At 48.5% G+C, this 24,334-nt stretch overlaps 1 protein-coding gene across 2 annotated transcripts in view; it reads left to right on the top strand.

Moving 5' to 3' along the window:
* KIAA1549L (KIAA1549 like) overlaps positions 1-24,334 on the top strand; it is a 296,220-nt gene that overhangs the window by 235,888 nt on the left and 35,998 nt on the right. For both annotated transcript variants that reach the window (XM_062198042.1, XM_062198041.1), the window contains exons 13-16: positions 4,956-5,083; positions 10,487-10,668; positions 12,959-13,176; positions 21,037-21,166. In XM_062198042.1, coding sequence (XP_062054026.1) covers positions 4,956-5,083; positions 10,487-10,668; positions 12,959-13,176; positions 21,037-21,166 — 658 coding nt within the window. The remainder of the gene's footprint in view (positions 1-4,955; positions 5,084-10,486; positions 10,669-12,958; positions 13,177-21,036; positions 21,167-24,334) is intronic.

The following is a 24,334-nucleotide window of genomic DNA, read 5'->3' as shown; positions in this document are numbered from 1 at the left end:
GCTAAGGCCCTGTTGGCTGCTAAGCCAACATCCATTGCCAGCTCCTTCTCCTTTTCCTGAGATCACTGTATGGGTTGGAATAGCTACATCCTCCCTCTCCTTCAACCTTTATCTAACGGATATTCACAGATGAGTTGCTATTTATCTAACGGATATTCACAGATGGGTTGCTATTTATCTAACGGATATTCACAGATGGGTTGCTATTTATCAGGTTACATATGGGGATACATATAAGCAGTTTGCCCTCATGCAGCTTCCAATCTGGTGGGGAGAAACAGAAATAAGATCAAGTCTGCCCATGGCAATGGATACAAAGAAGAAAGCCAAAGTGCAGAAAAGGGTGTGGAGAGATGGAGAGGGAGACATAGTAATAGTTTCAGATGGGAAGCAGGGAAGTCCTCTTTGATAAGGCGACATTTGAGAAAGACCCGATTGAAATGCGTAAAACACGTGGCTGCTATGGGAAGAATGTTCCAAGCAGATGGAACAGGGTGCACAAGGGCCCAGAGGAGGGAACTTACTGATGAGCTGAAAGAAGAGCAAGGAGGCCAGCATGAGCTGGAGAGGAAGTGGCAGCGGCCGAGCAGAGACATCAGTGGCCTGAGGTTGTCCACGTCGGGCTCTACAGACCAAAGGCAGGACTTGGAATGTTGTTGAGAATAAAGATTGGAAGTCACTGGAAGGCTTTGAGAAGAGCAATGACCTGATGTGGCTTGCACTCTTAAAGGCTCAGTGTGGCAGCTCTGTGGAAACTAGACTGTAGGACTGCAGAGTAGAAGCCAGGAGACCCACGGGAGGCTACTGCTGTGGTCCACGTGGGAGAGGGGGGTGTGGGCCGTGGCATGGGAGTGTGAGAGGTGTTTGATGCTAGAGGTGTGCTGAAGGAAGAGCTGACACCATTTGCTGACAGGTTATTGCAGGGTGATGAAGCAGGAACAAAAAAGACAGAGGAAGTTTTAGGGAGTGATCAAGAGTTTGGATGTGAACGTGTCACAGCTGAGAGGTGTGTGATATATGCAAGTGGGGTTGTTGAGAACTCATTACCATGAGTCTGGCATGCAAAGGAGAGGTCCCAAGCAGAAGTACAACAGTAGGAGCTGGCAGTGTCTTGTTCTGTGGGACTGGAAGGGATCACCTTGGAGGGGACAGATAGAGAGCAGACCCAAGAACTGTGCCCTGTGGCATCACACTGATTGCTTTATAGATGCTTATATCCTGCAAGTGGACACACACACACACACACCCCTTATTCTTCGATTTTGACCAGGAGTTTCCAGCAGATGACATCACAGAAAAGGAAATCTGTAAACTGATGCAAAGAATACAGCAGGTTTAGGTTTTCTTTATGGAAATTTGCTCACTGGCACCTTCCTTGGAGCAAGAACAGCCAGAAAACTGTTTCAGGATCAAATAAGCTGCAAGGGTCTGAAAATGCTACAGAACCCAGTAACATTTTATAAATGTAAAATGGGTTACAAAAAGCCTTTCCCTTTGCCTTTTTTTTTCTTTCTGGGCCTAAATGAAATAAATAAAGCCAGTTGGGAGACCAGGTGCCATTAACCGTGAGATTCTGAAACCAGTCCAAGGGCATATGTCTTCCCTGTATAGGTGTGTCAGTACACCCACAACTCAGCAAATAGCTGTTGGGTAAACAAACATGTATTACCCACGCTGATTTCTGCCAGTATTTTCTCAGACCACACTATTGGTATCACTAATTTTACAGGATGTTAAAAACTTCTGTGGTTAAAGAGATTTGTAGCCAAATGTATTGGGAAGTGCTGGATGAAAGGAAACTGGATGAGTCTTTGTATGACAGAGCTGGTCCGAGCCTTTGACATGCCAACGTGTGTTAAGAATCTCCCAAGGGAACATGGTGCATGCTTCCTAGCCTTATGTTGTCTGTGGGACTTTGGTGAGGAGCACATCCCTCGGCTGTAGTGTTCCGTGGAACCCCCCCGGCAGATGCTGCTTTATCCCAAAGATATCCCCACTGTCCTTATTCCAAACTAAGACGTCTGTGTTCCTAGAGGAGGAGGGGCACGAGGAAGGGCTACCATCCAAGCCACTGCTTACCCAGTGATCCAGTGTGTTACTCTAGGCATCCTGCATCAAACACACACACATACACTCATACACATACACACATACACTCACATACACACATACACTCATACACACACATACACATAACCACACACACTCACACTTGCCCACACACACATATACACTCACACACAAATATGCCCACACATACTCACACTCACATACACACACATACACTCACACACTCATACACACACATACACATATCCACATACACTCATACATGCCCATACATACTCACACTCACATACACACACATACACATACTCACACTCACATACATGTATACACTTACATACTCACACAAAGAAATATACACACACATACACTCACACACTCATACACACACATGCCCACAATACACTCACATACACACACATACATATTCACACATACACATATCCATACACACTTACACATACACACACATACATATTCACACATACACATATCCACACACACTCACACATACACACACATGCCCACACCTACACTCATACACTCATACACTTACATACTCACACACACATATACACACACACACATGCACTCATTTTTTTAAAAAAGATTTATTTATTTACTTGAAATTCAGAGTTACTTAGAGAGAGAAGGAGAGGCAGAGAGAGAGAGAGAGGTCTTCCATCCGCTGGTTCACTTCCCAGTTGGCCTCAATGGCTGGAGCTGTGCTGATCCGAAGCCAGGAGCCAGGAGCCTCCTCTGGGTCTCCCACACGGGTGCAGGGGCCCAAGGACTTGGGCCATCTTCTACTGCTTTTCCAGGCCACAGCAGAAAGCTGGATCAGAAGTGGAGCAGCCAGGACTCAAACAGGCACCCGTATGGGATGCTGGCCTTACCCACTATGCCACAGTGCCAGCCCCCACCTTATACTCATATACTCACACACACACATACACTAACGCACACATAGACTCATATACTCACACACACACTCATACACATGCCCACACATACTCACACATACACACACATATGCATGCCCACACATACACACACACACACTCATACACACACGTACACACACACATGCCCATCCGAGGCATCCTGAGTGCCCTTCTTTTCTAAGTTTGGACAACGGACAACAGAGGAACGAGAGGCCCCTCTTGTCTGCCTCCTGATTGGCTTCTGCAGAGTGGGGGCGGTTGGCCTTTGCATTTAGTCCATCCTCACACTGACACCTTCGGAGGTTCCTGGGGGTTCTCAAGAGTCCAGTTCCCACAGATTTCTAGAAGGCAAGAGTCTGGCTGGAGGGAAGGCAAGGAGGCTCTGAGGCTGCCCTTCTCCAGGCTCACAGAGGCAGAGAGCAGAGCCAAGGTGCTGTGGGTGTGAGAGGCAGGGATCCCTGGCTCCCAGCCTGTTTGCCGCTCCCTAGCTCTGCCCTGGACAGTGCACTTTCCCTGAGCTTCCCAATCATCCCTTGCTAAACAGGACTGGCATTCACTAAATCGGTGGACTGCCGGCCTAGTTGACTAACAGTTTTAAAAGCACTCAACACAACACAGCCCTAGTCATACAGTAGGTGCTCCTGCTGGGAGCTCTTGGAAGGCATGGAGTGGTGTCCTGGTGTCTCTCTAGCCCTCCGCCCCTGGCACAATGCCTAGCACACAGAAGGTTCTTCCTGGACCCAAACTGGTTGTTTCAAACTACAAGTGCTTACTAAATACAGTGGATTGTGTGTGTGTGTGTGTGTGTGTGTGAGAGAGAGAGAGAGAACATATGAGTGTATGTGTGGGCATGTCTGTGCATGTGAGTATGAGTATGTAAGAGTATGTGTGCATGTATGTGTGAGTGCATATATATATATGTGAGTGTATGTATAGGCATATATGTGTGTACATGTGAGTGTGAGTATGTGAGAGCATGTGTGTGAGTGTGTGTGAGTGTATGTATATGTGTATGTGTAGGCATGTGTATGTGTACATGTGAGTGAGCATGTGTATGTATGAGTATGTGTGAGCATGTACTGTGTATGTATATGAGTATGTGTGGGCATGTCTGTGTATGTGAGCATGAGTATGTGAGAGCTTGTGTGTGTGTATGTATGTGATTGTGTATGTATGTGTGAGTGTATGTACAGGCATGTATGTGTGTACATGTGAGTGAGCATGTGTATGTATGAGTATGTGTGAGCATGTATGTGTGTATGTGTATGAGTATCTGTGGGCATGTCTGTGTATGTGAGCATGAGTATGTGAGAGCTTGTGTGCGTGTATGTATGTGAGTGTGTATATATGAGTGTATGTACAGGCACGTATGTGTGTACGTGTGAGCATGTGTATGAGTGTATATGTATGTATGTGTGGGTGAGTATGTGTATATATGTGAGTGCATGTGTGAGTGTATGTGTGGGCATGTGTCTGAGTGTATGTGTGTATGTGAGTGACACAGTGAAGACCCCAACGGCAGAGTGACACTCTTTAGTAGACAAGGTCTGTGACAGGAAGGGAACGGCCAAAGGAGGCGGGGTTTCACACGTGTGGCCGGGGATGCCTGTGGGGTTCAAACACTGCCAAGTGCTGTGTGTGAGAAGAGAGCATGCTACCTACGGGCTGTCGCCACCATTTCCGGAGTCCCCGGGGGACTGAGGGCTGCCCCCGCCTGAACTCGCCTGCAGAGCGTGGCACTGGCAAACGCACCTGGGAACGCGCGGCTGCTTAGCCCGTGCTGGAGAGTGGGTGATTTTGTTCCTTTCTTCTCCAGTATCATTCTTCTTTGTCAACAGGCCTGGAACGAAAGGCTAGAGACAAACTGTGCAAAGAAAATAACCTTGAGAGGAGGCCGCTCCCGTCGAAACTTACCATCTCCCCTGTTGCTATGGTTACCTCCAGCAGGTCGCCCAGTGAGAACGGCTCTGTCATCAGCAACGAATCAGGAAAGCCCAGTTCAGGGAGACGCTCACCCCAGAATGTAATGGCCCAGCAGAAAGTGACAAAGGAGGAGGCCAGGAAGAGAAATGGTGAGAAGTCTTCCCGCCAAGCCCCGCCCCAGCCCCTCCACGCATGCGTGCACACCCCACACACCCAGGTTCATGGGCTGGGCCAGGTGTTTGCTGTGCCCCTTGGGTCATCACCTGACCCCTTTCTCTCAATTCTTCTCTCCCACTCCCTCTATCCCATGTGCTTAGAGAATTATTGCTTAGAAGAACCCTTTACACGACAGATCAATGTTTGTTTAGAGATGTTTCTAATTCTTTGGCAAATCCACCTGATTTCTAGCGCCAATTCCCCTCATTTTCTAGCCCTGATCCCCCTAATAAGGTTCAGGGGTTCATTCTATGCCATTGAGTCCTGGTATTGTAAATCCACTTCTCCCAGGAAAAAAAAAATCAGTCTCCATGCTTTCTCCCTCCATCCTCTAAGGGGATGCCACCGTTGAGCCTCTCTGTCTCACAGATCTTCCCTCCTTGTAAAGGACTGGGCCTTCGGTTTATGTCTCAGTTGCTGGAGCTCCCTTGTTGTGCTGTAGTTGGCATCTGCTGGGCTGCACCGTGCACCCACCCACCTGCCTCTGTGCTCAGTCCTCCTGTGTGTGACGCTGGCTCGCTGGAGCTCAGAATTCAAGTCCCCGCTACAGCTGGTTTCCAGTGGGGGAGAATTCCTTTTGGCTTTCAAAGGGCTGTCAGTGGAGCCAAGCCGAGACACCGGGTGAAAAGCAAAGCAATCAGGTGCCCTGCCCTTCTCCAGGGATGTGACATAGTGTAGTTCAGGGGCTCGCTCCTCTTTTGTTATTGGATGCCGCTTACATCTTCCTTTTTTTCTGACCGAAAAAAAAGAGAAGAAAAAACAAAGGTGGAATGACACATGGATTTGTTTGCTGCAGGGAAGATGTGGTCCCTGTTCTCATCCCTAGCTATTGTGTAAAGCACTTTTTAAAACTGTGCTGCCCACTCGGTCCTAGAATCTTTCTTGTTCCCCTGGAATCCACATGCCCTGGAGCACACAGACTGTGCTGTCCATTTCAGCATTAGGGTGTTCCTGGAAGCTCTGCCCTACCTGGGGCCATGAGAAATTCTGCCTAGCAAGCACACAGAGTCCCGGGAGCTCTAGAACTCGGGAAGGGGACTGGGATTTAGCACCATTTTTTTTTTTTTTTTGACAGGCAGAGTGCACAGTGAGAGAGAGAGACAGAGAGAAAGGTCTTCCTTTTGCCGTTGGTTCACCCTCCAATGGCTGCCGAGGTTGGCGCGCTGCGGCCGGCGCACCGCGCTGATCTGATGGCAAGAGCCAGGTGCTTCTCCTGGTCTCCCATGGGGTGCAGGGCCCAAGCACTTGGGCCATCCTCCACTGCACTCCCGGGCCACAGCAGAGAGCTGGCCTGGAAGAGGGGCAACTGGGACAGAATCTGGCACCCCGACCGGGACTAGAACCTGGTGTGCCGGCGCTGCAAGGCAGAGGATTAGCCTATTGAGCCGCGGCACCGGCCGAGATTTAGCACCTTTCTTCTCCTTGCCAGGGCAAGGTGCTGAGAGACATGGGGAGAGGGAGCTGGGTGATGGGCAGGCACAGTGCACAGCAAAGACACAGGGGAAGGCTGTTTTCACTAAGTCCAGTCTGCTATCTGTACCAGAGGGCTCCGTATCCTCAGGGTCAACCAAGCACGGATAGGAAGCATCCTGGGGGGAACTGCATCTGTACTGAACATGCGCAGGCTTTAGCCTCTTCCATTCCCCAAATGCCTGCAACAGCCAAGGCTGGGCCAGACTGAAGCCAGGAGCCTGAGGCTCAACCTGGGTCTCCCAAGTGAGGGGAGGGGCCCTCACCTGCTGCCTCCCGGAATGCGGATGAGCAGGAACCTGGGCCAGAAGCAGAGTAGCCAGGACTCGAACTCGGCACTCTGTTATGGGATGTGAGCATCCAGAGTGGTGTCGTAACCACTGCTACACGCGGGTTCCTGTGTAGACTTGTTTTTCGTGTTATTATTCCCTGAAGAATACAGTGTAGCAACTATCTACATGGTGTGGGTATTCCAGAGATGATTTACAGTGTGTGGGAGAACATGCAGAAGTTATCTAAACATGTGTCGTTTCATATGAGGCACTTGGGCATCCACAGATTCTGGTATCTACAGGGGTCTGGGATCCAATCCCTCACGGATACCCAGAGACAACTCAGTGCCACGGCCATCCACCTAACCAAGGCAGCACCCGTGCACCCTTCCAGCCCTGCCTTCTCCCCCCACGCCCTCCCCAACTCCTTTCCTTCCTTCTTTTATGTTCTTCCTGGAAACTGATAAAGCCAAGTCGAAGACCACCTACCCTCCTCACCCACCTGACTCCTCCAGTGACCTGAATAACTAAGTGTGTGTCTGTCTCTAACCTTTTTTGCTATGCGGATAACAACACACACATCTTTGTTTTTTGCTGTGTTGCCTGGAATCAATATGCATATTGTTGTACGTCCTTCCACTTGCTTAAAAATCTGCAACATACAGATTCCTCTGTCAGTCAATAGATGTTTATAAAATGATGGCCCCCGTATTTGGCTCTTAGAAGAGCCAAAAGAAGAAAGAAGTGAAAGAAGAAGAAGAAAGAGTGACCCCAGCACTCCCCATCCTGCTGGAGCAACTCTGACCTCCTCTAAATGTCCCGGCACACCTTTGCCCTCTCTGCCTGCCTCCTTATTCTGTTCAGGTCACTTTAATTATGTAAAATATCAGGTTCAGAAGGAACAACGCACAGGTGTGTGACTAAAATGCAATTACTCTATCAGGTGAGGTTTTTATTTATTTTATTAAAAAGCTATCCTTCCAAGTTTTAGAATGCTTGCTTAGATGCATTTTATTTTTGCTGAAAGTAAACACAGTGGATTTTCAAGGTTGGTCACTTCTGTTTCACATTTCCATTCAGTGAGGTTTTGGTTTGAAATTTTCAAATAGAAACGACAGGACCAACTCATTTCATGTAAAATTCAACTGATGTGGAAGCACATCAGAGTTCCAGGAGGAACTGTTGGTGGAGCCCGCACTGGTCTTTTTTTCAATCAGAGGGCTCTGTTTCAGCACAATGCAAGGTTAGAGTTAGCCAGTAAGCTTCATAGTGTGTTGTACTGGTTTGGAAGATGAGCCGAGGGAGGGAGCAAGGGAGGGGGAAAGGAGGGATGGGAATGAAAGGAAGGAGGAAAGAAAATATTGATGGAATTGAGGAGAAAACAAAAAGGTGTATTTTCATCAACTTACAGCTTGCAGAAAGTGAGAGTGTTGTGGTCTCTGAGAATAGACTAGATGATGCTGTTGGCATGGAATTTGCAAAAACTGCTGATTCATGGCTTGGTAGTTTAGAGGCTCAGGGTTACTAAGGTTAATTAAGAAAGGTTAATGTGCTGGGCTGTCATTCTACAGCTCCTTGTTTTCCATTGGGTTTATTGCATCCTCTGTCATCGCTGTTTCAGGGTACAATGTGATGTTTTCCACATGTACAGATTGCAGAGTGATGGAATCACAGTAATTAACCTGGCAGAGAACTCTGAGGGCAGTGATGCTAGGTGTAGATATTTGTCTTTGAGCTTTAATGAAAATTTCAGAGACAAGGAGCACGTGTTAAGAGCGTTTTCTGTCTCAGGTAGGAGGGCTCTCCCCATGCCAACTCACATGTGAAGAAATGAAATCTCTTTGCAGCTTGATTGACTGAAATTAAGAGCAGCAGTGTAAATAAGGCACAAGGAGATGTGGGATGGCTGTGTAATTCTGGGGCACTTGCACAGTTTACCTGTGGCCCTTGCCTTTAGCATTCTCCTTTTTTTTTCTGTAGGGACTAATTATGCATTAAAAATCCCCAGGAACCTGCTTTACTCATACAACATTTTAATGTATTACTATTTAATATTATGCCTTGTAATGTATTTTCTATAAAGTCCTTTGGTGGAAGGAAGATAACTGCCACGTGGACTTTTCCATGGGGCTGCTGGAGTGTCCTCCTAACGTGGCAGGTGACTTTCCCAGAGGGAGGGATCCAAGGGAGAGCAAGCTGAGTGCCGAGATGCTTTCTCACAACCCCGCCTTGGAAGCGACAGGCTCTCCTCTCTGCAGTTTCCTCTCGTTAGCACAGGCCTCCGACTCGCTCACTATGGAGATGAGGTCAAGAGCCGAGAATTTCCAGGAGGTGGAAATCAGATCACCACAGATGGCTTTTAGAGAAGTTGTCCAGGGGGCAGAGAGTGGGGGCCAGGCAGGAGGTGCCCTGCAAAATTACATTCGAAAAATCTGTGCATTTGGTAACACATCCCAACAGAGGTGTTTCTCTGTCAATGCCTGCTTGGTGGCCTGCTATTTGTGAACTTAAAAATTCCACAAAACTTAAAAAAAAAAAATTCTAATTATAGCCCATTGTTAGACTCCAAGGTGTTTCAGCCGCATTGTAAAATAACAATTTATTTGGCTTAATTTGACAAATCTTCTGATTATGATGAGTGACAGAGTGATACAAACTACGTGTTTCTCAATAATTTACATAACATCTCCCAATCTCTTGAGCAGACAGGAGGAAAGATGAATATACTCCTATTACATTCGTATTTTATATAATATTTATTTTGCTGCTTAAATTGTCTACTGGCTCAGTTGTTTGAACAGGCTTATTTAATGCATGTCTTCCCGAGCCGTGCTCAGTAAGCTGTGATCTGGATAGTTACTTAATGGGAGTGTGCTTCAGAACAGGTGAATCAGCAAGGTGCCACTGGCCCTGGACTTCTGCTGGCAGGTTAGCTGTAGGAGCACAGGGCAGTCTGGTATCTTTCCATGTCCGCAGCAGAATTGTCCATCAGTTGGAAGAATTATAATTTTCCAGGGCGTAGGTGGAGATTGCTCTGTTTACTTAGGGGAGTTGTCTGTAGCTTTAGTTTCTTGGGTGGTTTTTTTCATAGGTTTGTTTTGTCTCAGGCAAATGACAGAACCCAAAGCCCAAATCATCAAAGCAGCCTTCAGAATATTAAAAGCCTCAGCAATAATGCTGGCGGCTGGTGGGCCAGGGAAGATCTGTCACCTTCACACATCAGTGGCTTTGGTGGCAGAAACTGGACCAGACACTGTGATTCTGTTGGTGGGCAGATTTTAGTTGCAAGGTTTGGCCAAATTCATTTTCCCCATTTCTGTCTCAAATGCAGAGAAAATAAAACTGACCCGTTAATGTTTTGAAATGCATTGGGTCAGTCTTGAAAGGATGATGTTCACTGTTTAAATCCACACCTTCCCCGGTCTGTCCTGCCCACAGATGGCAACACAGCAGAGGGCCAAATGGTCTAGATGTTAAGTGGAAAAGAAAACCACAAGCAGTGGCCTGCCCGATGTGGTTGTTGGGAGTAAAGTCGCATGCTTAGGGCTGATTCTTCCTGCATCCTACACTCCATGTGTTTGTGTCATGCTTCAGTGCCAGGTAGCGAGGAAGAGGAGGCCACAGGTCTTTTTGAGAGCTCTGGCAAGGCGGCTGTGGATCCCTTCGACACATCCTCAGGGTCTGTGCAGCTCATCGCCATAAAACCCGCAGCCCTGCCCGTGGCACAGCCCCCCGCCGACAGGAGCCAGGAGTCCTCGGCCGTCCTCAACGGGGAGGTGAGTGCCCGCGGGTCTCTGAGCACTGGGTGCAGACGCACCCTCCCAGTGGCCTCCCTGGGCTGGGTAGGTCATTTTAGCCTCTTCGCGTGTCAGGCCTCCGATGATAAATTAGGACACAAGTTGTCTAAGACAAGTGTGTTGGTGAGACTTTCCATGCATTTCTACTTGGGCAGAAAGTCCAGGGAGACTTTTAAAAAATGTGGGTATGAAGAGAAGCATTCGAAGTTCTACACACACCTGCTCCCATACATAGGCCTCTGCTTTTCCTTTTAAGAACAGCAGGGACTCCCAACCAGTGCCCATGTGATAGGATGCTGGCGTCACAGGCCGCGGCTTAACCTGCTGTGCCACAACTCTGGCCCCAACGTTCCCTTTCTTGATGTACTTCGGACGCCCATTACGGGATGTCCACTGTAATTGAGAGGGAAGCAGAGGTGCTCCTGTCACATGGGCGGGGACTGGGCCCACTGTGTAGGCTGGGAATGATGTGTATTCCCAGGAGCAGCTTTGAAACAACACAGTGGCTGCTTCCAGGAGGATGTCAGCCTGTCCATCAACTTTCATAAGAATTGGCAACAATGTGCGACATATGCTGGAGTGTGATGAGATACATAGAGAGGTGCGAGGGTGCTTCAAAAGTTCAGGGAAAAGGCATTTTATTAAAACAACAACTGTGCGTGGATTTTTGAAATAATAAGAGGCTGAAGCCTGAGGGGTCAGTGACTTGCTGAAAGCACACCACAGGTTATTATGACAGCCGTGATGTTCAGGTGCCCCGACCCCTGTCCAGGGCTCCCTTCTTCTCTTTGACTTACCACAGCTCATCAGAGAAAAATCGCATAGTGCTCAAAAGAGTGGGGACTTTCAGGCCATGCTGCAAGGTTTTTAACCCAAACTTTCTATCTGTGTGACTTAGGTTAGCTAATTTCTCTGAGCCTCAGTATCTCCATCCATACAATGGGGCTGCTATGAGGATCAAATTGGTTTATACACACAGAGCACTTATGACAATACATAGCATATAATAAGCACTTTTTTATTGTTATTAGCAATTAGCGAGCCAGTGAGGGAGGATTAGTTGATCACACGTACCTTATGGCCCTTGGGAATATAATGTGAGGACCTGGACGTGGTCTGAGAACACTCCCAGCCACGGAAGCTTTGCTGGGGCACAGTCCTGCTCCCTGTTGTGCAGTCCAGCTACTCAGGGCCTCCAAGGTTGGCACTGACGCACTGATGACTGTTCTGCCCACCGCACCTGGGTCTGCCCACCACACCCTGCTTGATGACATGTGGCCTGGAGACAGATTCCAGGCCGGGACAGGCTCAGCACACCGCCCCTTCCCCCCTAGCCCTTCACCTCGTCACAGAAGGATGACAGATGCGCGTTTTCCTGTCCAAAATGGATACTTGCTACATTTCAGTAGTTGAAACCAAGAGGGACCTTGCTGACATTGGGACCGGAAGGCAGCCCTGAGCTGCCCTCTGTGATTTGCTGCCGTGTGGAGCTTGACCCGGATTGATGCGTAATCTTCTCTGCTTCTTATGGGTGGCTGGGTGGAGTGAAGCAAGCGTAACCCCAGAGCCATACATTTTGCTTTTGTGAATTACAAGGAAGTCTTTCAAGGATTGTTTTGAAGGGAGCAGAGCAGCATAGAAAGTTGCAGCGTGTGAGTGTGACCCCTCATCATTTGCTCCGTGTTTAGCATAGTCAGCTGCTTGTGTCTTTGGCAGGTCAGAAGGTCCTGTAGCCACATTCCTTTCTGAAAGACCAGCCTGGCTTTGCCCTGAGGAGCAGAACCTGCTTGGCCTTACTGGCTGTACAAGTCTTCGAAACGACCTCTCAAGAAGCACCTAGATTTACAAAACCCTGCTCTCCCGTGCCTGGGAGCTGGTATCTGCTTTTCTCCCCACCCCAATCTTCCCAGCCCCCTCCTCAGGACCAATGGCCTCCTCTGCATGAGTACCAGCTAAAGTTGGCCAGGGGGTGCCACTGGGCTCCTCAGGCAGAAGGAAGGCTGAGGCCGCTAGCCTGGGAACGTGCATGGAGTCCAGGCTAGTCCTGGGCATGGTCAGACTCAGAGAAGAGGCCCCTGGGGAGGTTGTCAGGTGACTTAGGTGAGCGCCAGGCTCCACGTTGGGTGGGGGCTGGTCTTGGAATGGGGCACAGGTGGGTCTGGCTGGGACTGGCTTGGAGGACCGGAAGCGTGGCCTAGGAGCTTCTGGCGAGTTTCCACCTGTCTGCCATGCCAGGTCCATGCGGGCCTGAGACTGTCTCTCCCCACAGGTGAACAAAGCGCTGAAGCAGAAGTCAGACATCGAGCACTACCGGAACAAGCTGCGCCTCAAGGCCAAGAGGAAGGGCTATTACGACTTCCCCCCGGTGGAGGCCAACAAGGGCCTGACCGAAAGAAAGAAGATGTATGAAAAAGGCCCGAAGGAAATTGAGCACGTTTTGGAACCAGACCCGGAACTGTGTGCTCCATTTGCGGAGCCTAAAAACAGGTGCAGTCTCCAGGGGAATCTCTGAAGGTCACTGTTGCATGGTTGGGATGGGCACAGAGGGCGCCTGGGGCAACACAGCCCCGGTCCTCTGCTATGGTTCCCTAGGACTGTGACCTGCGCAGGTTGCTGATGTGGGTCACGCTGGTCTGTGCAAGCAGGTGCTCCGTGATGAGTCTGGAAGAGACTAAAATTGAAACCCTGCAAAAAAAAAAAAAAAAAAATCCTGGGCAAATAACTGTCCTTTCGCGTCATGGCATTTCCAAATCAGAAGCTGTCTCAGAGCTGGGTGGAGATATAATTATCAGCCACATGGTTATGCAATGTCCAGATCAAGGGACAGTTGCGTTTTTTCAGTTATGTGCTAGTGGCTCTTGCGTAAGAAAAGCGAGTGTCGCGCCTCCCCTTTTCATTCGGCTTCAGTCAGCGCACTGCAAGCTGCTCGTCTCTCCTCATTCATAGACGCGTCTGCTTACTCTGTAGTTCCTGTCACCTGCTGTAGGTGAGGCATCATGCAGCATCCGCAGGCCGTCGGGATCCTGTATGCATGTATTCTTTCAATCGCATCCATGTTTTATGGCGAGCAGCCTGATCACTGTTCTTGTCAAACTGAGTTCTGATGGGGAGGGAAGATGATCACCCCCGAAATTTGTTAATCGCTGGTGTGGTTGGTCTTGAAGCATGAGGAGCTACAACAATCTAGAAGGGGGTGGGGGAGGCCTGCCTTAGTAAGGAAGGAAGGGCTCGGCCTGGTGGCTTGAACTGACATCTGTCTCAGTCTGTTTTGTGCTGCTGTCACAGAATCACCCCCCAAGACTGGGTAATTAATAATGAACAGAAATGTATTTTTTCACACTTCTGTAGGCTGGGAATCCCAAGATCAAAGCACCAGAGTCTGGCAATGGCCATCTTCTCCATTATCCCACGGTAGAAGGCAGACAAAGAGAGCACAAGGGGCCTGAACTCACCCAGGTTCCATTGTCTCCCAAAGGTGCTACCTCCAAACACTACCAATGACACCCAAGCTTCACATGGGTTTTGTAGAGGAAAACTAGTCAAACCGCAGCAGCCTCCTTCCGAGCTTTGTGGCTGGCTAAGCAGAGTATAGGTTAGCATGGTCAACCTTGTCCACTTTTCTTCCTTTCCTACCTACCTGAGGCATTTTCATGGCCTGACGCCACTTTTTTCCTTGGTGCCCATCCCCTGGCTTTGAGCCACCACGAAGCCATCACAGGCAGGCACATCCCCTTAGCCTGGGAGCCATTCCCTGGCCTGACTAGGTCTTCATTTAAAGCAAAGATGACTATGACAAGCTTGCGTGGGAGTCCCAAAATCAAGCTGGAGCCATGTTTCATTAATTAAATGAACATGATTTATTTTCAGTGAACAAAAGTGGAGATTCTAAGCCTGTTCTTAATTTACTATGCTTCTGATTAGTCGTGGTTGGTCTGACAAGCTACTGATATAAAATGACGCTGTGAAGGGTTCACAGTCCATGTGTCACGGTGTTAATAGCTGCAGAAGAAAAGAGCTGGGTTTTCTTGGGAGGCTGGTGGCTTCTTCAGCATTTGCTTTGCACTTGGGGACTTTTGACCTCAGTGGTCTTTGTTAACTATGGTGGGAACTATTTTCCCTCGGTTTCCTGCTGACATTTAGAGAAAACAAATGCTACATCACATACAAATAGGAGGAGCATCACTTGGTAGTTACTTGAGAAACAAAATATTTCATTTAAGGCTTTTTATGAAAAGAGACTGAACAAAGAAAGAACAAAACTTATTTCTGGAGAGATGCAGCTCTACTCCCAAGCATACCTGCATATCAGATTTTTTTTTCATTTATTTGAAAGGCAGAGAAAGACAGAGAGACATTGAGATCTTCCATCTGCTCATTCACTCCCTAAATGCCCACAACAGTTAGGGCTGGACCTGGCCTAAGCCAGGAGTCCGGAATCAATCCAGGTCTCCCACATGAGTGGCAGGGACCCAAGTACTTGCACCTGCTGCTTCCCAGGGTGTATGTAAGCAGGAAGCAGGATCAGAAGTGGAATAGCAGGGCCTGGTATTGTGGTACAACAGGGTAAGCCACTGTCTACGATGCTGGCATCCTATTTCAGAGCACCAGTTCAAGTCCTAACTGCGTGGCTTCCAATCCAGCTCACTGCTAATGCTCCTGGGAAAGAAGTGGAAGATGGCCCAAGAACTTGGACCCATGTTACCCCTGTAGGAGACCCAGATGGAGTTCTAAGCTTCAGGCTTCAGCCCAGCCCAGCCCTAGATATGTGGCCATTTATGGAGTGAATCAGTGGATGGAAGATTGTGTGTGTGTGTGTGTATGTCTGTCTGTCTATCACTCTGTCTTTCAAAAAAATAAGTGAGGGGGCCGACACTGTGGCATAAGCAGGCTAAGCCTCTGCCTGAGGCTCTGGTATCCCATATGGGCACTGGTTTGTGTCCATCTGCTCCTCTTTCTATCCTCTCTCTGCTATGACCTGGGAAAGCAGTGAAAGTGCTTGGGCCCCTGCACCTATGTGGGAGACCCGGAAGAAGCTCCCAGCTCTCCGCTCCTGGCTCCTGGCTCCTGGCTCCTGGCTGCTGGCTTTGAATCAGCTCAGCTCTGGCCATTACAGCCATTTGGGGAGTGAACCACAGGATGGAAGACCTTTCTATCTGTCTCTCCCTCTTTCTGTCTGTAACTCTACATCTCAAATAAATAAATAAAATCTTTTTTTAAAAAAGTGGGTAGCCAGGACTTGAATCCAGGCATTCTAATAATATGAGACAAGTAGCTTCTTTTTTTTTTTATTTTTTTTATTTTTTGACAGGCAGAGTGGACAGTGAGAGAGAGAGACAGAAAGGTCTTCCTTTTGCCATTGGTTCACCCTCCAATGGCCGCTGCGGCCGGCGCACTGCACTGATCCAAAGGCAGGAGCCAGGTGCTTCTCCTGGTCTCCCATGCGGGTGCAGGGCCCAAGGACTTGGGCCATCCTCCACTGCCTTCCCAAGCCATAGCAGAGAGCTGGCCTGGAAGAGGGGCAACTGGGACAGAATCTGGCGCCCCAACCAGGACTAGAACCCGGGTGCCAGCGCCGTGGGCGGAGGATTAGCCTAGTGAGCCGCGGCGCTGGCCGACAAGTAGCTTCTTAACCACTGCACCAAACACCCACCCAGGCCAGATTCTCAAGCCCTGCTAATGCTGTGTGTATGAAGCTAATTCTCAGTGAATGTCTATTGAAAAAATGATTTAATGCTGTTAAAGCACCAAAACTAAATTTTTAAAATATTTATTTATGTATTTATTTGAAAGGCAGAGTTACAGAGAGAGGGAGAGGAGAGAGAGAGAGAGTCTTCTATCCACTGATTCACTCCCCTAATGGTGGCAATGGCTGGGGCTGTACCAGGCCAAAGCCAGGAGACAGGAGCTTCACATAGGTGCAGGGGCCCAATAACTTGGGCCATCTTCTGCCACTTTCCCAGGCCATTATCACAGAGCTGGATCAGAAGTGGAGGAGCAGGTAACCCACTGTACCACAGCACTGGCCTCAAAGCTAATTGTTTTTAAGTTCTGACCAATTGAGGGGACAAGATGGGTAGCTATAACTGGGTTTGCTGGGGATAGGACTGGAGACAGGATCAGTGGTTAGTGGGGAGATAGAAAGACTAATGGGAAAAGAGGGGCAGAATCTCAGGGAGCTGGGGGTATTATTCTTGTCACACTCTGCAGGTGACCTACCTGTTAGCACAGGTTAGAGTTCCCTTCACTTGCTGCTCACGGTACAGCTCCCCAGAGGCTCTGCTCCCACATAACGGGGCCAGAGCGAGGGAATTATTCTCTGCCCAGAGGTAGCATCAGGACCCAGAATGTTACCCTTTGAGCTACTCGAATAAGACACAAAGTTTAGATTCCAAGTGAGGGCTCATTGCTTAACTGTTTCATGTAGTTTCACAGCTTTTTATTAGAATACCTACTTTTATGTTATAATCACTTAGCTAAAGAAAAGAGCACATAACGTAACAGGCGGGTGCTGTCGCCAGGGGCCCGTATGTCTGCTCAGCTCTCACTGCACCTGTACAGACAGCGCATCCGACTTCCTCCAGGCTCCTAGGACTCTCTCCCTGGGGGCCTCTGTGGAGCATGCTTGGTGTACGGCAGTCAGGCATCAGATGGATAAATACCCCCGCAAGGGAGCTCTGAGGTGCAAGCCCCACCTTTGTAATAGCCGCATTTCCTAGTTTCTGGATTTGATGATTTGACATTGAAGACCTCACTGACCCTGGAGGAACTCCCTCACCCCGAGGCCCTCCCAGTTCCTGAGGATAGCAAAGGACTCGCCTGCCAAAGCCTGTCCTGTGCACACCGGCCCATCCAGGCCTGTGTGCAGACTGCCTGCTGTGTGTGCTGTCCCAGGGCTCTCGCCTCTGGGCTCTGGTGCACCTGCCCCAAAGTCAGGAACCAGGTAACTAGAGCCAGCGCCTCAGCCCCTGCCTGCCCGTGTCTCTGCACAGAAGTTACAGTGAAAGCTTGTGCCCTCATTTCCCTCTGTCTCTGCCTCTGGATGGATGAGCCTGTGCTTCCCCGTGGGACCCCCTCTGGCAAGGCCTGGCCTTTCCTCTTGGGAGCTGTCTTTTCAATAGCCGTCATCGCTGGTGTGCTGAGCTTGCCAGCCTGAATAATCATAAAACGTGCACTTTGAAGCAACTGCCTCCCACACTTCTCCAGTGAGTTCGAGCCCCAGTTGGCCCAAATCCTAGCCAGCTCCACACTCTACCTTGATCGCCATGCTTCCCTTCCCCTCCTACCTCCCTGCTTGCCAGCTAGGGGATCTAGAGGACTCCTAGATCCACCCCCTGGACAAACCACCTGCTCTCATGCCAGCATGAAGCCCGTTGCTCTGATGGCTGCGGGCCTCTTCCTCACCGCAGTGTTGCAGGCCATCTCTGTGGAGCCCCAGGGCTGCACAGAACACAACTGGAGAACACCTTTCTTTCTTTACAATGTCCTGAGATTTAAAAGCCCCTAAAACTCCAAGTAAAAAGCTCATCATTAGCTACCCAGCAGTGTTTTCAGAGGGGAAAAAGCTGCTCCGGTTTGCATGTTTCAAAATTCATTCGCTTTCCAAAATATAGCAAAATACCATGGAGAAAGAACTACACCTGATGAAACTCTATGTGGTTCCCATGAGTAGCAGCTCTGCCTGACAGCCTCACTTATTTCTAGGTGGATGCTCACACGCCAAGCGCGCATTGCTGGGCTGGCCCGTGTTGGCAGCTTTAAGCTGTGTACACAGTAGAACGTTGTCCCTGGGGGAGAAGTACACCGTGTCTGTGCTCCTGATCCAATGAGGTCTTATACAATCTCACTGATACTTACAAGAGGACCCAATCCTAATATTTACTCCACCGTCACCCTTTATCAATACAACTTTTCTAAATGGGCTGATAGGCAATGCAAGGACAGTTGTGATGGCTGCTTTTTCAAAAAAAAAAAAAAAAGGTTTGTAATCAGGTCAAGGATGTGAATTGTTTGGGGTCTGCCTTCATGTGTGAGTCACTCGGAACAGCTGCTGTTTCACAGGCTGGCGGAGGTGGTGTTTCTTCCTAAAGGAAGACTTTAACTGTAGATAACTGTAGAGCGCAGTTTATAGATCAGATTGTGAGCACCCATGTTAGATGCTTTGGTTGTAAATGATTGAAGTCCAGCACAAACTGGTGAAGTAAAAGGGGCCTGTGTTACTGAAAAAGCAAGGCCTCAGCATGGCAGACCAGGGGTCACACAGTATCTCCCAGACCCGATCTTATCCTCTCCTCACTCTGCTGACCACATTTTCAGGCAGGCTCTTTCCTCATTGTGGCAAACTGGCTGCCAGCAACTCAGGCTTATATCCTATCTGCTTAGAAACATCAGTGCCTGCAGAATGCCTCTTTCCTAATTACCATAGCAACAGGCTAGAGACTCAGACTCATTGGACCAACTAGATTATATGCCCTCCCCCAACCAATCACTGCGGCTGTGGAGATGTGATGCTGTGATTGGTCCAGCCTGAGTCACATGCCTACCTCTGGAGGAAAGGTAGCCCCTGAGGAATAGCATGGTGCTCTCTCTAAAAAAAAAAAAAAAAAATGGCTGCAATGGCCAGAGCTGGGCTGATCAGAAGCCAGGAGCCAGGAGCTTCTTCTGGGTCTCCCACGTGGGTACAGGGGCCCAAAGACTTGGGCCATCTTCCACTGCTTTCCAAGGCCATAGCAGAGAACTGGATCAGAAGTCATGCAGCCGAGACTCAAACTGGCGCCCATATGGCATGCCAGCACCGCAGGTGGCTTCTTTACCCACTATGCTACAGTGCTGGCCCTTAGCATAGAGCTCTTACCACAACGTCAGCATGGCCACCTGGCAAGCAAAGACAAAAGATGCTCTCTGAATAGCTAAACGCTTCTCATGGTGAAAGAGTGGATCTGATAGTGTGCTTTGTTCCCGAGGCTTATTGCAAGGATCATGCTGTGATTTGGAATGCCAGTGTCCGCTCTGGACTGCGTGTGGCTGCAGTGCCGTGACTAGCTTAGTGTGTGTTCGTGACACAGTACGCATGCCTGCCAGGTTTCTGTCTTCCCACAGTCCCTGGGACTAAACAGAGCGATCTCTTCACCTTCACCCCATCAGTAGCCGGAACCCTAGAACTGAGATGTAAAACAGGTGGGGCTTGGGGCGCTTGCTCCAGATAGAAGGTCTAGAATGCAGATTCTTCAGAGAGCCATTTGGAGGAGAGGGAAGTGGTTAGTGGTGTCGTCCCACCGGCAGGACCATGGGAACATCCCTTGTCCATCAGACCTCACTCCCCACTCGTGAAAGCTGAAGAAGAGAAGCACAGCCATGATCTCATGTTGCTGTTTCTTTCCCACTCGTCGAAATGATTCCTCTAATGACAAGTGGACACAAGGCCGTGGTGACACGCGTACAGGTTTCCTAGCCATGGCTGAGTGGAGCCTCCGTGCATGATGCCCCCTGGGCCGGAAATGCCCTGAGCCTGGATCAGCGTGTCTGTGGCTCCAGTTGGACTCAGCAGAGATGTCACTTCCCCCGGGAAGCCTTCCTTGACCACCCTAACTGAAACTGTCCCCCATTCTGGCTGACCTGGGTTGTATTTTCTTTATTTTTCTTGATGGCACTTAGGCCTCTGAGATGGTCATGTCAATTGTGTTGCTCACTAGGCTGTGAGCTGTGGGAGAGCAGGGGCCGTGTCTGTCTTGTTCCTCTTCCTCCACAGGGCCAGACACATAGTAGGCACTCAGTAAGGGAGGGAGGGATGGACAGACAGGCCCCGAATTGCCTCTGGGTTATGATTTCTTAGTCCAGAAGGCAATCCGCTGTGGTAATGGTGGAAAAGAAATCCATCAACTGTCATCGTATGAAACAGCCCACTCACTGCAGGGTTTATTAACACATCATAGGATCCTGGGTGTGAAATCCGGATGCTTAAAAGGAACAAGACGCTGCTGCATGAGCAGAGCCCACAAGACAAGTGCATTGTGCCAGCATTAGCTGTCGTAGGGGTCAAGAGGGAACCCCTGACCTGGCCATCAGCAGAATTTCATATGAGGCTGCAGTGTTGTGATCGGTTGTAGTTGCCTATTTTCTGTAGGAAAAAATCCTTAGCATCCAGCCAAATGGTTACAGCATCCAGGGGAAAAAAAAAGTCTTTATTCCATTCTTTCTACAGCCCCTTATGGCTGGGGAACAAATACCATCAATTCTGAGATTTATGAGACAAATCCAAAGCCTTCATTGGTTGCCTGTGGTTTGGATCAGTGGAGAATTCCATCTGTCAGGGTATTTGCTGCATCATAACAGTTGTTGGATTTTCTTCAGGCAACACATGAAGAACTCTGTCTACCGAAGCCGGCAGTCTCTGAACAGCCCGAGCCCAGGCGAGACCGAGATGGACCTGCTGGTGACTCGGGAGCGACCCCGGCGCGGAATCCGGAACAGCGGATACGATGTAAGTCAGTGGGGCCTCCGAGCCAAGGGGAGGCAGCCTCTCTTGTTTACCAAGTGTTTGTGGGATTCACAAGTGCACCGAAATGATTTCTACTTTCAATGACCGATTTTGCCAAGACTACTTGGAATGCGTCACAGTGACAGATTATTGCTAAAAGGATTTCGATTTCAAAATTGTACCATTCGTGCCTAGAACCTTGCTGACCTTACACTCCGTGGAGAGTGTCAAGGTCCTGCATTTCTGGTTTTCCGCCTGTTCCTAGAAACTCAGCAGGAGCCATGGCTATGGGTTGCGATTCATTTGAACACAGGCGTCTTTTAATCCATAGCAAATATTGAAAAGTTGGATTTGTTCCTGATTTCCTAACTCCTCACTACGCCATGGAAACAATGACACATCTAACAGAGCGATTTGCTGATTTCACATGACAAAGCACACGCATATGTTCAGTGGTATGTGCAAAGTGCAAAAATCCTCATCGCATCAGACTCCCAGAGGTGGCGTGGCAGTGTGGCACGTCCTGTCAAGTTGCGTACGTCCTGGGACTTGCAGTGTACCCTCGAATTCACGCGAGACCACGGGGATGACACTAGGATTGTAACTGGTCTCGAAGACCCTCCTTGGTTTTATGAAAAATATTTCTTTCCTGTTACCCTAAAATGTTTCTTTAATTACAAATAAGAAAGTTCTGCAGTAAGTTATAAGCCAAATGTAGCTGGGTAAACTTGCTACAGTTTGAGATATCTTAGCTTGAAAATGACACTTGATTTCTTAAATATATTCTGCTAATCCATTATTTGCCACAAAAGCTTTAAATGGATTTTTAATGGCTCTATTCAAAACAGAGACATCCTACCTAATTTGAATTTCTAATAATCTTCCGTACAATTGAGCTTGATATTTGTGTTGAGAATGATATATTTATATATTTTTCCTTTTCCATAAAACTGCTTGATAATTCAGTTTTATAAAATTCCAGAGGCTCTAGGCAAATCTATTTCTTTCTACTAGGTTAAAGTATCCAGTGTTAATTTTTCTCCTTATAAAAATATTTCTTAAGCCAAATACATGAATAGATTTGAAAAACAAGCTATGATTGAAAATTGGGTATTTGAAGTTTCCAGTTAATTCCTGATGACCAAGAGGGAACATTCTTCCCAGATGCTTACTTAGTGTGGAAAACGTTTTCTGATGCTCAGGCACTGACCTATGATAGGATTCTGACTCTATTTCAAGATTCCTACTCACAGATTTCATATTAGATTCTAGGCATACTTTCATAGTGATGAGGAAATAGGTCAAAGGTTTCCCTATTAATCTTAAAAAGAGAACATTGCAGATTTTTTAAAAACACAGCAGTGTGACTTACAGTACTCACTTAATACCTTGGGAATGCCATGTCACTGAGTGACCTGGAACAATGGAAGGAGAGTGATAATTTAAAAAAAAAAAAAAAAGATGGTTCACCCTTCACAGACAGGCATAAATATTCCAAAACAGGTGACTTTAGGGGAAGTCTGCTTCAATCCCACACATTTTTAAAAATGTCTTTGAGAAGCTCATGTGATCTCAAAAACACGAGCGTACTTGTTTGAATGATGATGCTGAAAATAAATGCTGACCCCTCTGAAGCACAAGGCGCTGCCCTTAAGTTTCTCCACACTGGGACGTACACACAGCCCCTGACTTACAATTGTTTGACTTCAGGGTTTTTGTACTTTGTGATGGTGTAAAAGCAATACACGTTCATAGGAACTAAGCGAGGGTGTTTGTCAGGAAGCTAAGGAGCTGGGACTTAAACTGGCACTCCGATATGGGATGCTGGAGTCATAAGCAGCAGCTTAACTGGCTGTACCACAATGCTAGCCCCAGGTTGGGTATGTTAAATGCATTTTTTTCACTGAGGACGATTTGAACTTTCAGTGAGTTTATCAGCAGGTAACCCCATAGTATGTCAAGGAGCACACATATGTGATAAGCAGTCCTGGCACGCCACCAGGCTCAGACCCTACCTGTATGCAATAGGTTTGAAATATTAGGCAAGATAGCTGATGCATCCCAGAGGAGGCAATATCAAGGCTCTACCCCAGCCATCACAGCCCTCAGCTCTCATTCCAGTGGCAGCTCCAGGGAAATGTTTTGAAATGTCCTTGAAAGGTGATTTTATGATGCAAAAGTATGTGAAAATCTATAAGAAGGGGTCCCACTGCAGAAAACATCAAGGTACTTCAATTAATTCATTTAGTTAATATTTAAAATTTACTTAAAAGGCAAAGACAGAGAAAGAGAGAGATCTTCCATCAGTTGGTTTACTTACCAAATGCCTGTAACAGCCTAGGCTGGGCTAGGCTGAAGCCAGGAACCAGAAACTCAATCTGAGTCTCCCACATGAGTGGCAGGGACCCAAGTGCCTGAGCCATCACCTTCTGCATCCCATGGTGTGCATTAGCAGGAAACTGGAATTGGGAGTGGAGCCAGGACTTGAGCCCAGGCACTCCCGTATGGGATGCAGACATACCAAGTGGCATCTTAATTGCCGGGCCAATTGCCCGCCCCAAGTTCTTTTAAACTGACAGAAAAATGAGGAGGAGGAATTGGGTTCTCCCCAAGTCATCAGTATTCTGAAAGAACTTCTAGGAAAACTCCTGGGACACCACCACAGGGCTGGCCCTGATGAGGGACTGCTGCCTTTGCCCCACACAGGAAGGAGGGGAGCAGGCTGCCCAGGACTGCCATGGTCAAGGAGACACGGCCACTGCATGCTGTGGGCTTGAGAGCCAAGCTCCGGTGGGAACTGCCCTGGCACTCGGCATCCCAGCTTCCAGTAGCAGTATCAGCAACAGCTGAGGCAGCAGAAACATGGGGCCTGCCTCGTGTCTCGTGTGCAGCTGCACACTCATGCATCCAAGTGACAGAACCTGAGTCTTGCCCCCAGCTGCAGCCTCACAGAAGGCCAGACATCTACATTAGCCTTTTAGCCTCAACACTACAGAGGTTGTGTATGCCTGCTCACCATCTCCAGTATGGGTAGGGAGTAAGCACAAGACGAGAGCGGAGTTTCTAGGCAGAGCAACACTTGGAAACAGTTGGAGCAGGTAGTAGAGAAAAGTACGTAGCCAAGGGGAGAACAGACCCATGGCTGACAGCTCAGTCCCCAGCAGCCAGCTG

The sequence above is a fragment of the Lepus europaeus genome, chromosome 7, assembly GCF_033115175.1.
Source record: "Lepus europaeus isolate LE1 chromosome 7, mLepTim1.pri, whole genome shotgun sequence".
In the NCBI taxonomy this organism is placed as follows: domain Eukaryota; kingdom Metazoa; phylum Chordata; class Mammalia; order Lagomorpha; family Leporidae; genus Lepus; species Lepus europaeus.
This window is presented reverse-complemented; position numbering and strand designations above follow the sequence as displayed.